General features: G+C 66.5%; 2 protein-coding genes and 2 long non-coding RNA genes across 6 annotated transcripts in view; 2 read left to right on the top strand and 2 right to left on the bottom strand.

Annotated features, from left to right (window-relative positions):
* EIF5A (eukaryotic translation initiation factor 5A) overlaps positions 1-7,154 on the top strand; it is a 23,076-nt gene extending 15,922 nt beyond the window's left edge. The window contains exons 3-6 of the mRNA XM_084540345.1: positions 3,768-3,872; positions 5,427-5,558; positions 6,271-6,344; positions 6,839-7,154. Of these exons, the coding sequence (XP_084396471.1) occupies positions 3,768-3,872; positions 5,427-5,558; positions 6,271-6,333 (300 nt within the window). The 3' untranslated portion in view covers positions 6,334-6,344; positions 6,839-7,154. The remainder of the gene's footprint in view (positions 1-3,767; positions 3,873-5,426; positions 5,559-6,270; positions 6,345-6,838) is intronic.
* LOC311429245 lies at positions 7-2,528 on the top strand. Its single transcript, XR_014688198.1, has 2 exons — positions 7-547; positions 820-2,528. It is a non-coding gene; the product is annotated as an uncharacterized lncRNA (long non-coding RNA).
* On the bottom strand, positions 4,895-5,418 carry LOC311429244. Its single transcript, XR_014688197.1, has 2 exons — positions 5,277-5,418; positions 4,895-4,998 (listed from the first exon to the last, which is right to left on the bottom strand). It is a non-coding gene; the product is annotated as an uncharacterized lncRNA (long non-coding RNA).
* Positions 7,129-15,232, bottom strand: GPS2 (G protein pathway suppressor 2). Of its 3 annotated transcripts, none has more exons than XM_084540343.1 (11): positions 14,918-15,232; positions 14,174-14,283; positions 12,876-12,925; positions 11,695-11,771; positions 10,998-11,080; positions 10,108-10,282; positions 9,435-9,527; positions 8,840-8,919; positions 8,668-8,736; positions 8,007-8,093; positions 7,129-7,296 (listed from the first exon to the last, which is right to left on the bottom strand). In XM_084540343.1, exons 1-11 carry the CDS (start codon positions 15,009-15,011, stop codon positions 7,213-7,215), a joined length of 1,002 nt encoding a protein of 333 aa, XP_084396469.1. In that variant the 5' UTR covers positions 15,012-15,232; the 3' UTR covers positions 7,129-7,212. The 3 variants fall into 3 exon arrangements, with proteins under 3 accessions (XP_084396469.1, XP_084396468.1, XP_084396470.1); XM_084540342.1 differs by having other exon boundaries at positions 12,876-12,988; positions 14,918-15,223; XM_084540344.1 differs by lacking the exon at positions 8,007-8,093 and having other exon boundaries at positions 12,876-12,988; positions 14,918-15,229.

Below are 15,232 nucleotides of genomic sequence, written 5' to 3'. Positions count from 1 at the left end.
TGCCCCGAAACAGGGTGAAATGGGGCAAAAACGGGGCGAAACGCGACAAAACGCACAAGAACGGGGACCGAATGCGCCCAAATGGGGGCCAAATGCGCCCAAACGGGGGCCAAATGCGCCCAAACGGGGGCCAAATGCGCCCAAACGGGGGCCAAATGCGCCCAAACGGGGGCCAAATGCGCCCAAACGGGGGCCAAATGCGCCCAAACGGGGGCCAAATGCGCCCAAACGGGGGCCAAATGCGCCCAAACGGGGGCCAAATGCGCCCAAACGGGGGCCAAATGCGCCCAAACGGGGGCCAAATGCGCCCAAACGGGCACCAAATGCACCCAAACGGGCACCAAATGCACCCAAACGGGCACCAAATGCACTCAGATGGGGATCAAATGCACCCAAACGGGCACCAAATGCACCCAAACGGGCACCAAATGCACTCAAACGGGCTTGGAATGGGTCCGAAATGCCCTCAAATGGGCTCCAAAGACGTCAAAATGGCCCAAATGGGCGTGAAATGGACACCAGCTGCCCCAAAATGGGCCCAAAGTAGGTCAAATTGCCCCCAAATGGGTCTGAAACAGGCCCAAAAGGGCCCCAAATGGGTGTGGAATGGATCCCAAATGCCCCAAAATGGGCCCAAATGGTTCCAAAACAGGTCTAAAATGCAGCAAAATGGCCCAAAACAGGTTCCAAATAGGTCAGAATGGCCCAATATGGATTTGAAACGGGTCCCAAATGCCCCCAAATGGGCTCCAAACAGGTCAAAATGGCCCAAATGGGTGTGAAATGGATCCCAACTGCCCCAAAATGGGCCTAAAGCAGGCCGAAGTGCCCCCAAATTGTCCCAAATGGGCCTGAAATAGGCCCAAAATGGGCTCCAAGCCAGTCAAAATGCTCCCAAATGCCCCAAGTAGTCCCAAAACAGGCCCAAATGCCCCAAAATAACATGAAATGGGGCCGAAACAGGTCAGAATGCCCCAAAATGGGCCTGAGATGGGCTCTAAATGCCCTAAAATTGCCCCAAATGGGTCAAAATGCCCTAAAAATGGCTCCATATGGGCCTAAAACAGGCTCAAAATGGGCATGAAACGGATCCCAAATGCCCCGAAATGGGCCAAAATGCCCCCAAAGGGGCTCCAAACAGGTCAAAATGCCCAAAAATGGCCCCAAATGGGCCAGAAACAGGCCCAAAATGGGCTTGAAACAGGCCCCAAAAAGGTCAAAATGGCCCCAGATGGGCCTGAAACAGGTCCCAAGTGCACCAAAATGGCCCAAAACAGACTCCAAACAGGTCAAAATGCCCCCAAATGGGCCTGAAATGGGCCCCAAAAAGTGGAGCCAAAACTGGGCCCCAAAAATGCCTCTAGGTGGGTCTGAAACAGGCCTAAAATGCACCAAAATGGGTTTGAAATGAGGCCAAAATGGGCCCAAATGCTCTGAAATGCATTCTGTATGGGTCAAAATACCCCAAAATGGTACAAAACGGGCCTGAAACAGGCCCAAAATGCTTCAAAATTTCAGGCCTGTTTCAGGCCCACAGGCCCCAGTATGGGCCTGAAATGCCCTAAAATAGGCCCAAAATGGGCCAAAACACCCCCAAGTGTCCTGAAATGGGTGTCAGAACAGGCCCAAAATGGGCTGAAATGTCCCAAAATAGGCCTGAAACGTGCGCAATACGGATCTAAATGCTTTGAAAGGGGCCGAAAACAGGCCAAAACGGTCCTAAATGGGCCTGAAATAGGCCTCAAATCCATTAAAATCTCCCCAAATTGGGCCTGAAATGGGTCCAAAACGGGCCCAAAAAGGGCTGAAATGCCCCCAAATGGACCTGGAAGGGGCCTGAAATGGGCCTGAACTAGGCCCGAAATGCCCCAAAATACCTTCAAAGGCGCCTGAAACAGGGCCAGAATATTTGAAATGTCCCAAAATGGGCCCAAATTGGGCCTGAAACAGGCCCAAAATGCACCCAGATGGGCCTGAAACACCCTAAAATGGGCCCCAAACATGCTGGGATACCCCAAAATTCCTGGAATTGAGCCTGAAACAGGCCTGAAATGGGCTGAAATGCCCCAAAACAGGCCCCGGAAGTGGGCCTGAAACGGGCCTGAAACAGGCCCAAAATGACCCCAAATTGGCCTGAAACAGGAATGAAAAGCCCTGAAATGCACCAAAAACCCCCAAAATGCCTTGAAATTGGACCAAAACTACCGCAAAATAGCCCAAATCACCCTGAAATGGCCCCAAAATGCACCCCACAGCCCTGAAGCCCCCTGCTTCCAAACTGACCTCAGATGCCCCAGGAATCCCCCTAAATGACCCCAAAACGGTTTAAAACGTGTGCTGAATGAACCCAAATCACCCTCAACCCTTGAAACCCCCCGAAACATCCCCAAATACCCCAAAACAGCCCCAAATTTCCCCAATTCCCCCAAGAACACCCAAAGCGCCAAAAAGCCCCAAACAGCCCCAAAATCCCCCTAAACACCCAAAACTTCCCCAAGCTCCCCAAAGCCCCTCGAAAACTGAAACCCATCAAAGCCCCCAAATTCCTTAAAATCCCCCAAAGTGCCTCAAAACCCTGAAAGCCCCCCAAAATCTCCAAAACCCCATAATTCCCCCAAACTCCCTTAAAGTCCCCAAACCCCTCAAAACTCCCTAAAACCCTTTGAAGTCCCCAAATCCCCCCATATTCCCCCAAAGTCCCCAAGCCCTTTTTAGCCCCCAAATCCCCTAAAATCCACAAAATCCCCAAAACCCTTTAAAATCCCCGAGTACTTCCAAACTCCCAAAATCCCCTAAAACCCCCCAAAACCCCCCAAAACCATCAAAGTCCCCAAAACCCCTGAATCCCCCCCAAACCTTTCCAAGCCCCCAAATTCCCCAGTTCCCCCCAAAATTGTCCAAACCCTTTAAAACCTTAAAACCTCCAAAATCCCCCAAAAGCCTTTGAAGCCCTCAAAAGTTCTCCAAATCTCTTCAAATCTCCCCAAATCCCCAATCCCCTTAAAACCTCCTCGAAGCCCCCAACCCCCCTAAATCCCCTAAAACCTTTGAAACCCCCCAAAAGCCCCGAATCTCCCCCAAATCCCCCGACCCCTTAAAACCTCCATGAAGCCCCCAAAATGCCCCAAATCCTCCAAATCCCCCCCCGGCAGCCCCTCCCCCCCCCCCTCTTTGAAGCCCCAAGCCCCGCCCACTTTTAGACCCCACCCCAAAGTCCCGCCCCCAAGGCCCGTGTTCCACCTTGAAGCCCCGCCCCTTGAGCCCCAAGCCCCGCCCCCACTGACTGCACCCTGGTTGTGACCACGCCCCCAACTTGGCCACGCCCCCAAGTCCCCTGGTCCTTTACCCCTGGTAGCCCCAAACCCTGCCCTGCCCCATCCCCAAGCCCCGCCCCCTTTTCACGCCAAACCCCACCCCCACGGGGCCCCGCCCACCCGGAGGCTCCTCCCCCACCATGACCACGCCCCCACCTTGGCCCCGCCCCCATGTTCTATTTATTAACCCCTTGTATCCCCAAGCCCTACCCCATCCCTGGACCCCGCCCCCTTCGCGCTCCAAGCCCCGCCCCCCACGGGGCCCCGCCCATCCGGAGACCACGCCCCCATCTTTGGCCACGCCCCCAGGTGCCCCCAGACCTTAACCCCTTATATCCCCAAGCCCTGCCCTACCCCATCCCCAAGCCCCACCCCACTTTGCGCCCCAAACCCCGCCCCCCACGGGGCCCCGCCCACCCGGAGGCCCCGCCCCCACCGTGGCCCCGCCCCCAGGTGCACCTGGTGGGCATCGACATCTTCACGGGCAAGAAGTACGAGGACATCTGCCCCTCCACCCACAACATGGACGTGCCCAACATCAAGCGCAACGACTTCCAGGTGGGCGGGGCTAAGGGGGCGGGGACAAAGGGGGGTGGGGCCACAGGGGGCGGGGTCTCAAAGGGTGGGGTCCCAGGGGGCGGGGTCTCAGTGGGAAAAGGCCTGGGGGGAGTGGCCTCGGGGGAGGGCCCAAGGGGGGGGGCTTAGGGGCGGGGTCTCAAGGGGGAGGAGCCAGGGGGGGCAGGGTCTCAGGGGGGTGGGGCCACAGGGGGGAGGGGTCTCAAAGGGTGGGGTCCCAGGGGGTGGGGTCTCAATGGGAGGGGCCTTGGGGGGCCTCAAGGGGTGGGGCCTCAATGGGGAAGGGAACAAGGGGGCGGGGCCTCAGGGGGTGGGGTCTCAATGGGAGGGGCCTCAGGGGGCCTCAGGGGGTGGGGTCTCAAGGGGGAGGGGCCACAGGGGGTGGGGTCTCAAGGGGGTGGGGCCTTAAGGGGGAGGAGCCAAGGAGGAGGGGGAGCCACTGGGGGGTGGGGGGGGTCCCCGAGTGTTTTAAGCGGTGGGGGGGGGCATAATTAATGAGTGGGGTGATTACGGGGGGGGGACCCCAAAGGTTTTATGGGGTGGGGGGACCCCAAAGTGTTGTTATGTACCCCAAAACCCCGCCCCACAGCGCTGGGGCGCCCCATAGAGCCCCGTCCCTGCTGTGGGGCGCCCCATAGGGCCCCATATTGTGCTATGGGGTGCCCCATATGACACTGTCGGGTGCCCCATAGGGCCTTGTCCTTGCTGTGGGGTGCCCCATAAAGACCCATAATTGCCATAGGTGCCTCATATCACACTGTAGGGTGCCTATAGGGCCCCATCTCTGCCGTGGGGCACCCCATAGGGCCCTGTGTTTGCTGTGGGGCGCCCCACAGAGCCCCATAAGTGCCATAAGGCACCCTATATTGAGCTCTGGTCACCCATAGGGCCCCGTCTGTGCCATAGGGCACCCTATAGGGCCCTGTCTGAGCCATGGGGCACCCCATATCCTGCGGTGGGGCACCCACAGGGCCTCATCTTGGCTGTGGGGCACCCCATAAGTGCCATAGGGTGCCCTATATTGAGCTGTGGGTCACCCATAGGGCCCCATCTGTGTTGTGGGGCACCCCATAGGGCCCTTCTTTTGCCATGGGGCACCCCATAGGGCCTCATCTTTGCTGTGGGGCACCCCATAGGGCCCTGTGTTTGATGTGGGGCGCCCCACAGAGCCCCATAAGTGCCATAGGGCACCCTATATTGAGCTCTGGTCACCCATAGGGCCCCGTCTGTGCCATAGGGCACCCTATAGGGCCCTGTCTGAGCCATGGGGCACCCCATATCCTGCGGTGGGGCACCCATAGAGCCCCATCTGCCATAGGGTGCCCCACATCACACCATGGGGCACCCCATAGGGGCCTTTTTTTTCCATGGGGCACCCCATAGGGCCCCGTATTGCAGTGTAGGCTGCCCCATAGGGCCCTGTTTTGTCCATGGGGCACCCCATAGGGCCCTGTTCTTGCCATGGGCCCCCCCTCTGCCCCATGGGGCGCCCCATAGCGCGTTGTGGGGCCCCCCCGGTGACTTTTGGCCCCGCAGCTGATCGGGATCCAGGACGGGTACCTGTCCCTGCTGCAAGACAGCGGCGAGGTGAGGGAGGACCTGAGGCTGCCCGAGGGGGAGCTGGGCAAGGAGATCGAGCAGAAGTACGACTGCGGGGAGGAGATCCTGGTACGGCCGCTGGGGGGGCTGTGGGGCGCTGGGGGGGGTCGTGGGGGGGTTATGGGGTGGGTATGGGGTGGGTATGGGGTGGTTACGGGGTGTTATAGGGTGGTTAAGGGGCACTCTGGGGGGTTATGGGGCACTAGGGGGTGGGTATGGGGTGGTTATGGGGTGGTTAATAGGGCGCTGGGGGGGTTATGGGATGGGTATGGGGCGCTATGGGGTGGTTATGGGGTGGTTATAGGGTGCTGGGGGGGGTTATGGGGTGGTTATGGGGGGTATGGGGTGCTACAGGGTGGTTAAGGGGTGTTACGGGGTGCTGGGGGGTGGTTATGGGGAACTGGGGGTGGTTATGGGGCGCTAGGGGGTGCTGGGAGGCAGATGGAGGTGTTGTGGGGCGCTATGGGGTGGGTGTGGGTCACTAGGGGGTGGCTATGGGGTGCTAGGGGACACTGTGGGGTGGGTGTGGGGTGCAAGGGGGTGGTTATGGGGCACTATGGGGCACTGGGGTGCTCTATGGGGTGCTGTGGGGCAGGGGGTGGCTGGGGGGTGCTGGGGGGTAGGAGTGGGGTGGGTGTAAGGGGAGTGTGGGGGGCTGTGGGGGGGTTGTGTGGCAATAGGAGGTGGTTATGGGGCAATATGGGGTGGTTGTGGGGCGCTGTGGGGTGGTTGTGGGGCGCTGTGGGGTGCTATGGGGCGCCCCACGAGCCCGGCCCCACAGATCACCGTGCTGTCGGCGATGACCGAGGAAGCTGCTGTCGCCATCAAGGCCATGGCGAAGTAAAGGACGCGCAGGTGGGGGGCGCTATGGGGCAGGGGGGGTGCCATGGGGGGCGCTGTGGGGCAGGGGCTGGCCCCGTGGGATGGAGCAGTTATGGGGCTGGGGGATGGTGATGTGGGGTGGGGCAGGGCCCTGCTGTGGGGCTGAATGTTGTGGGGCTGGGGGGGTGGAACCCTGAGTGCGCTATGGGGCAGGGGGTCCTGCTATGGGGCAGGGGCTGCTATGGGGCAGAGCACTGCTATGGGGCAGAGGGTCCCGCTATGGGGCCGAACATTGTAGGGTTGGGGGGAGGACTCTGACTCTGCTATGGGGCAGGGGGTCCCGCTATGGGGCAGGAGGCCGCTATGGGGCAGAGCTGTGGGGCCGATCATTGTAGGGCTGGGGGGGGGACCCTGACTGCGCTATGGGGCAGGGGCTCCCGCTGTGGGTCCACCCCCTCTGTGTGGGTCCGGGGGGGTCTCCCCGTGCCGTGGGGCCCCCCCCCAACCTCCCCCCGTTCCCCCCCCAGGCCGGCGGACGCAGCGGGGCGGGGGCCCCCCCCGGGAACACTACAGCCGCCGGGGGGGGGTGGGGGGCGGGCGGCGGGGCCGGGGGGGGTCCCCAGCCCCACGGCCGCCCCCCCGGTCCCCCCCCTCCCCCCCCCAAGAGCGCCGGGGCTGGGCCCTGCCCCCCCCCTCCCCCCGCCCCCCCCCCAACTCCCCGGGCCCCCCCCCCCCCCAGCCCCCCGGGGGGGGCCCCGCGTGGCCGGGGGGGGGGCTGGGCCCCGGCGCCCCGCCCCCGTTTGTTAATCAGCCTGAATAAAAAAGGAAACGAGTTTAATACGACGGCGGCGTGACGTCATGGGTGACGTCATGGGTGACGTCACGGGCTGGGGGGGCGACGTCACTTGTGGTAGAAGCGCTGGCCCTGGCCGTGGGGCAGGAACGGGTGGCGGGCGGCCGGGGGGGTGCTGGCGGCGAACCCCGACTGTGGGGGGGGGGGAGGAGGGTGAGCGCTGCCCCACAAGTGTGGGGCAGGACCCACAAGTGTGGGGCGGGGGAGGTGGGGCCTGACCCATAAGTGTGGGGAGGTGGGGGGAGGGAGAGGGGTGGGGTGTGGGGGGGAGTGGGGTACACTTGTGGGTCCTGCCGCACATATGTGGGGTGCGTGGGGTGAGCTCTGCCCTACAAGTGTGGGGTGTGACCCACAAGTGTGGGGTGGATGTGGGGTAGGTTTGGGGAGGGAGAGGGATGGGGCAAGGGGGGGTGAGCGGGGTCCCAGCTGTGGGGTGGACAAGGTGGGGGCAGACCCATAAGTGTGGGGCAGGACCCACAGATGTGGGGCAGGTGAGGTGGGTACTGCCCCATATGTGTGGGGCAGGAAGGGGGGGGAGGGCGAGGGGTGGAGGAGGTGAGCGGGGCCCCACAAGTGTGGGGCAGGCAGGGGTGGGCACTGCCCCACATGTGTGGGGTGGGTTCTTGGGGGGGAGATGCAGGGGGGCTGAGGGGGCCCCACACGTGTGGGTCCTGCCCCACATGTGTGGGGCAAATGGGGTGAGCCCAGCCCCACAGCTGTGGGGCAGAGGGCCCAGGTGAAAGGGGGGGGAGGGGATGGGGGGTGATGGCGCCCCCCAGGTGTGGGGCAGCCCCAGAGGTGTGGGGCAGCCCCATGGTGTGGGGCAGTTGTGGGGCACTCACCGCGTGGGGCTGCTGGGGGCTGGCACCGTGGGGCGGGAAGCTGCCGGGCGAGGCGGGGCGAGCCGGGTGCGTGTAGGGCAGCCCCGACTGGGGGGCGCGGTGAGGAGGGGCCTGCCCCACACATCCCCCCCTGCCCCACACATCCCCCCTGCCCCACAGCCTGACCCACACATCCCCCCTGCCCCACACATCCCGCCCCACATGTCCCTTCTACCCCACATGTCCCTGCCCCACACATCCCTGTCCCATATGTCCCTGACCCACACATCCCTGCCCCACATATCCCGCCCCACACATTGCACTCCCCACGGCTGTGCCCCACACATTCCCCCTGTGCCCCACAACCCCGTGCCCCACACATTTCTACCCCACACCCCCCCCGTGCCCCACAACCACCCCCCATGCCCCGTATCCCCCCCCGTGCCCCACAAGTCCCTCCTGCCCCACACATTTGTGCCCCACAAGTCTCTTCTGCCCCACAAGTGCGTCCCTCCTGCCCCACACATCTGAACCCAAATCCCTCCTGCCCCACATATTTGTGCCCCACACCCCATACCCAAGTCCCAACTGCCCCCCAGGTCCCTCCTGCCCCACACCCCGTGCCCCCCAAGTCCCCCCTGCCCCCCAAGTCCCCCCGCCCCACACATTTTCCCCCCCTCACCTTGGGTGCCGGCTGCATGGGCACGGGCAGCTGGGGGCTGGGCAGCAGGGCCGGGCTGGGGTGCAGCGCCTGGGGGGGGCCGGGGGGGGTCAGTGTGGGGCAGGGCCCAAACTCCCGGCCCCATAAGTGCCCCCCCCAGCCCCACAAGTGCCCCCCAAGTGCCCCCACTCACGGCGTCGCTGAATCCCGACTGCTGGTTGGCGTGCTCCAGCTGCTTCTGCAGGGGGATGCTGCTGCTGGGGGGCAGGAAGCCTGGGGAGGGGCAGGGGGTCAGCCCCACACTTGGGGGGCTCGGCCCCACAACTGCCCAGCCCTGGTTGTGGGGCCGAGCCTCGTGGGTGTGAGAGTGGGAGGTGGGGGGAGGTGGTGAGCCCCACACTTGGGGGGCAGGGGGATGGGGAGGGGCTCAGCCCCACATATGTGGGGCAGGGGGGTGACACAGTCCCACTTATGGGGCAGGGGGTTGGAGGGAGCTCAACCACATATATGTGGGGTGGGGGGAAGTGGCAGAGCCCCACACTTGGGGGTGGGGGGGCTCAGCCCCACATACGTGGGGCAGGGGAGCGCTGAGCCCCGTAAGTGTGGGGTGGGGAATGTGTGGGGCAGGGAGGGACTTATGGGGCAGGGGAACTTATGGGGCAGACACCCCCCACCCCACCCCCATCCCCAATTGGGCATGTCCCCTGAGGCCCCGCCCCCAATGGGCGTGTCCCCTGATGCCCCGCCCTCAATGGGCGTGTCCACCCCACCGAGGCCACGCCCCCTACCGGTCTGGGCGGGGGGGAAGTGTCCGTGGAGGCCGAAGCCGCCCCCCGGCTGCTGCTGGGGCAGGAAGGGGAGAGCCGGGAACCCCGAGGGGCCTGGGGGGGGCACGGGGGGGGGGCACGGGGTGAGCGCGGCCCCACTGCGGCCCCCCCAGCCCCACAGAAACCCCCCCGGACCCACAGCGGGGCCCCAGCCCCATAGCGGCCCCCTCCCAGCCCCGTATCACACCCCATAGCATCCCCCTCTTGCCCCATAGCCCCCCCCCCGCCCCATATCTCACCCCCCAGCCCCCCACATAGTTCCCCATAAGCCCCCCCCAGCCCCATAGCCCACCCCATAACCCTCCCCGAGCCCCACAGCAGCCCCCCCAGCCCCATATCACACCCCATAGCCCCCCTGGCCCCATAGCCCCCCCCCAAGACCCATAGCACCCCCCTGCCCCATAGCGTCCCCCCCGGACCCCCCCCTGCCCCATATCACACCCCATAGCCCCCCTGACCCCAAGCCCCCCCTGGCCCCATAGCGCCCCCCCAGCCCCATATCACACCCCATAGCCCCTCCCAGCCCCATAGCACCCCCCTGCCCCATAGCATCCCCCCCAGTGCCCCCCCCCAGCCCCATAGCCCCCCCATAGCCCCCCCCCGCCCCATAGCGCTCCCCCCAGCCCCCCCTCACCGCGGATCTGCTGGGAGGCGCCGTAGGAGCCGGGCACGGGCTGCCCGGGGGGGAAGGGGGGGGGGTGCTGCTGGCCCTGCCCCACGGCGAAGGGGCCCGGCCCCCCCTGCGCCCCCTGGAAGGAGCCGTGCTCCCCCCCCGCCCCGAACGACGGCTGGGCCCCGAAGTGGCGCGTCTGGGGGGGGAGGGGGGGGACTCAGATGGGGGGCAGACCCACACTTGGGGGGCAGAGACCCACACCTGGGGGGTGACTCCCCCAGAAAAGGGGGCCTGACCCACACTTGGGGGGCAGACCCCAAAAACAGTGACCCCCACTTGGGGGGCTGACCCCAAAAACGGGGTGACCCCCACTTGGGGGGCTGACCCACACTTGGGGGGCAGACCCCAAAAACAGTGACCCCCACTTGGGGGCGGACCCACACTTGGGGGGCAGAGCCCCTCATCTGGGGGGGTGACTACCCCAGAAAAGGGGGCCTGACCCACACTTGGGGGGTGAGCCCCACACCTATGGGGCTGACCCCCCCCAGAAAAGTGGGGCTGACCCACACTTGGGGGGCTGACCCTCAAAAAAGGGGCCGATCCACACTTGGGGGGTGACCCACACATTTTGGGGAGCTGACCCACACTTGGAGGGTCAAGCCCCACACTTGGGGGGCTGAACCCCTAAAAAAAAAGGTCTGCCCCCCCACTTGTGGGGCGCCCCACACATTCCAGGGGGCCACACTCCGGGGGCTGCCCCCCCCCCAGCTCCCACCCCACACATCCCCCTCCACCCCCAACCCCCGGGGCTCGCCCCACACCCACCCCCAGACCTATTGGGGCCCCCCCAAATTTCTGTGGGGCTGCCTCACATCCCCCCCACATCCCGCCCCACATCCCGCCCCACTCACGGTGATGACGGGCGGCCCAAACATCTGCTTGGCGCGGTCGGCCGCCAGCAGGGGCCCAGCACGGCTGTGCCCCCCGGGGCTGCCTGCGGGGGGACAGAGCCCTATAGCGCCCCATAGCGTGCCCCATAGAGCCCCACACAGCCCTATAGCGCCCCATAGATCCTTATAGATCCCCATAGCACCCCACAGTGCCCTATAGAGCCCTATAGCACCCCATAGCGTGCCCCATAGCGCCCCATAGCAACCCACAGAGCCCCACAGAGCCCCATAGCGCCCCATAAAGCCACGTGGTGCCCCATAGCATGCCCTATAGAGCCCCACAGACCCACATGGCGCCCCATACTGCGCCCTATAGTGCCCCATAGAGCCCTACAGTGCCCCATAGCGTGCCCCATAGAGCCCTATAGCACCCCATAGATCCACATGGTGCCCCACAGCGTGCCCCATAGCGCCCCATGGAGCCCCATAGCAGGCCCCCAGCACCCCGTGATGCCCCCCAGCTGCCCCATAACCCCCCTAGCCCTACCATAGCCCCCCCCAGCTGCCCCATAGCGACCCCCTCTGCCCCCCCAGTGCCCCATAACCACCCCCAACCCCCCCATAACTGCCACCCGCTGCCCCCCATCACCCCATAGCCCCCCATAACCACCCCCCCAGCCCTCCCCACACCCCCCCCCCGAGCCCCCCAGCCCCCTACCCTGCATGTTGATGACGTGCCCCCCCCCGTGCACCATCCCCTGCTGGTAGGCGGCCGCCGTCAGCGTCGTCATGTCACTGGGGGGGGGGGGGGGGGGGGCACTCAGTGACGGCCCCACAGGGGGACACGGAGCCCCCCCCAGCCCCACAGGGGGACACGGAGCCCCCCCCACCCCACAGAGACCCCCCCGGCCCCACAAAGCCCCCCCGGCCCCACAGGGGCACACAGAGCCCCCCCCAGCCCCATGGAAGCCCCCCCAGCCCAACAGGCACCCCCCAGCCCCCCAAGTGCCCCTCCCATGACCCCCCCTCCTGCCCCACACTCCCCTGGCTGCCCCCCAAGTGCCCCCCCTGCCCCACATCCCCCCAGCCCCCTAAATACCCCCCAGCCCCCCAAGTGACCCCCAAGTGACCCCCAGCCCCCCAAGTATCCCCCCAGCCCCACATCTCTCCTGCCCCGCATCCCCCCAGATGCCCCCCCCCAGCCCCACAAGTGCCCCCCAGCCCCCCAAATACCCCCCCAGCCCTCCAAGTGCCCCCCAGGCGCCCCCCAGCCCCACACGTACCCCATCCCATGACCCCCCCAGCGCCCCCCCCAGCCCCCCAAGTGCCCCCCCAGCCCCCCAAGTGTCCCCCCCAGCCCCCCAAGTGTCCCCCCCAGCCACACAAGTGCCCCCCCCAGCCACACAAGTGCCCCCCCAGGTGCCCCCCCAGCCCCCCAAGTGTCCCCCCCAGCCCCACAAGTGTCCCCCAGCCCCCCAAATACCCCCCCCAAGTGCCCCCCCCAGCCCCCCAAGTGCCCCCCAGCCCCCCAAATACCCCCCCAGGTGCCCCCCCAGCCCCCCAAGTATCCCCCCAGCCCCACATCTCTCCTGCCCCACATCCCCCCAGCCCCAAATACTCCCCCAGCCCCCCAAGTGACCCCCAAACACCCCCCAGCCCCACATCTCTCCTGCCCCACATCCCCCCAGATGCCCCCCCCAGCCCCACAAGTGTCCCCCAGCCCCCCAAATACCCCCCCAAGTGCCCCCCCCAGCCCCCCAAGTGCCCCCTAGCCCCCCAAATACCCCCCCAGGTGCCCCCCCAGCCCCCCAAGTATCCCCCCTGCCCCACATCTCTCCTGCCCCACATCCCCCCAGTGCCCCCCCAGCCCCCCAAGTGCCCCCCCAGCGCCCCCCCCACCTCTGCTCCTTGCGGCGCCGCTTCTCCTCCTCGTGCAGCACCTTCTTGAGCTGCAGGAAGAGCTGGTGCTTCTCCTCCTGCAGCGCCCCCAGCTTCTCCTGCAGCTTGGCCAGCTGGGGGGGGGCACGGCCATAACGGGGGGGGCACGGCCGGGGGGCTGGGGGGGGCTGGGGGGCGGCTGGGGGGCGTGGGGGGCTCGGGGAAGGGGGGTTGGGGGGGATTCAGGGGGATTTAGGGGGTTTGGGGGGGCATTTGGGGGGATTTGGGGGCACTGGGGGGCTTGGGGGGTCCTGGGGGATAGCCTAGGGTCTGGGGGGGGGGGCATTTGGGGGCCTTTAGGGGGGCTAGGGGGCTTGGGGGAGGGGGTTGGGGGGCATTTGGGGTGCGGAGGGGGTCTTTGGGGGGGCTGGGGGGCAGCTGAGAGGTTGGGGGGCAGTTGGGGGGCTTTAGGGGGGGTTGGGGGGCATTTGGGGGGCTTTAGGGGGGCTGGGAGTCTTGGGGGAGGGGGTTGGGGGGCAGTTGGGGGGCTTCAGGGGGGGTTGGGGGGCCTGGGGGGTAGCCAGAGGTCTGGGGGGGCATTTGGGGGGGGTTTAGGGGGTCTGGGGGGCTTGGGGGAGGAGTGTTGGGGGGGCTGGGGGGCATTTGGGGGGCTTGGGAGAGGGTTTGGGGGGGTTGGGGGGCAGCCGTGGGGTGGGGGGGGGACTTGGGGGGGCATTGATGGGGGGGGCCAAAAGGGAAGGGGTCGGGGGGGGCCCAAATGGGGAGTTCCAAGGGGGGGAGGTCCCATGGGAGGGGTCCCTACAGGGGGGGGTCATTAAAGGGGGGGTACCAAATGGGTGGGTCACTGGGGGGGTCCTTAAGGGGGGGCCCTAAGGGAGGGGGTTAAGGCGGGAGGGTGCTTAGGGGGGGCCTTTAAGGGGGTCCCAAATGGAGGGTACCCAAAGGGGGGGTCCCAAGGGGGGGTCCAAGGGAGGGGGTCACCAGGGGGGGTCCCATGGGAGTGGTCCCAAGGGGGGGGTCATGGAGTGGGGGGTCCTGAGGGGAGGGTCCTAAGGAAGGGGTCTCAAGGGGGGAGATCCAAAGGAGGGGGGGGTCCCAAGGGAGGGACATTGAGAGGGGGGTCCCAAGGGGGGGGGTCATGGAGTGGGGGGGTCCCAAGTTGGGGTCCCCAAGGGGAGGGTCCCCACGGGTGGGGGTCCCAAGGAAAGGGTCCCAAAGGGGTGTCCCCAAGGGGGTGTCCCCAGGGGTGTCCCCAGGGGGGTGTCCCCAGGGGGTCCCTCGTTCCCGCAGCCCCCCACCTGCTCTCTGGTCTCCTCCAGGGACATCCTCTCCTCCATCTCCTTCTTGCGGCGCCGCTCCTGCTCCTCCCGCAGCTTCTGCTCCATCATCTTGTCCACCTCCTCCTCCTCTGGGGTCACGGGGTCAAAGGGCACGGGGTCAGGGGTCACGGGGTCAAGGGTCAAAGGGCTCATGGGGTCACAGGGCCAGGGCTCACAGGGCCAGGGGTCACAGGGTTACAGGGCCAGGGGTCACGGGGTCAGGGGTCACGGGGTCAGGGGTCACGGGGTCAGGGGTCACGGGGTCAGGGGTCACGGGGTCACAGGGTCAAGGGTCACGGGGTCAGGGCAGCGCCCCCAACCCCAGCCCCCCGCGGGCGGGGCCGCGTCGCCATAGCAACGGAGGGAGGGGGCGTGGCCTCCCCCGCGTCACCCCGGCAACCGCCAGGGCGGGGGGGGGGCGGGGCCGTCGCCATGGAGACGCCGCCGCGAGGGGCGGGGCCGGGCCGGGCAGCCCCCCACCGGTTGCCATGGAGACGCCGCGCGCGGTTGCCATGGAGACGGCGCGGGGGCGGGGCCGCGTTGCCAAGGGGAGACCCCGGTTGCCATGGAAACCCCGGGGTCCGCCCCCAGCTCGCCGCAGGGGCCCCGCGGCCTACCCCGGTTGCCATGGCGACGCCGGAGCCTGGCCCCCGGTTACCGCAAGGGCCCCCCCCGTTACCGTGGTCCCCCCCCCGTTGCCGTGGGCCCCCGGTGCGCGCTCACCCTGCCGCTTCCGCTCGCGCTCCACCATGACGTGGCGGTGCAGGGCCCGGGCCATGGCCGACGACAGCTTCGGCCGCTCCAGCAGCGCCGGCATCTTCGCAGCGCTCCCGCTCCGCTCCCCGCCGCCCGCCGGAAGCGCCGCCCGCCGCGCGACTTCCGCTTCCGGCCCCACGCCCCGCCCCCCAGCTTCCGCCCGCTCCCCGACCTTCCGCCCGCCGCCGCCGCGGCTCCCAGGCTCCGCCCACTGCGCTGTGACGTCACCGCGCGCCGCGCCACGCCCCTTTTCCTAACCGCTGACTCCCTGGCCACGCCCCC

The sequence above is a fragment of the Aythya ferina genome (assembly GCF_964211825.1).
Source record: "Aythya ferina genome assembly, contig: HAP1_SCAFFOLD_456, whole genome shotgun sequence".
In the NCBI taxonomy this organism is placed as follows: Eukaryota; Metazoa; Chordata; class Aves; order Anseriformes; family Anatidae; genus Aythya; species Aythya ferina.
Note: the sequence above shows the minus strand (reverse complement) of the source record. Positions and strands in the feature narration are given on the sequence as shown.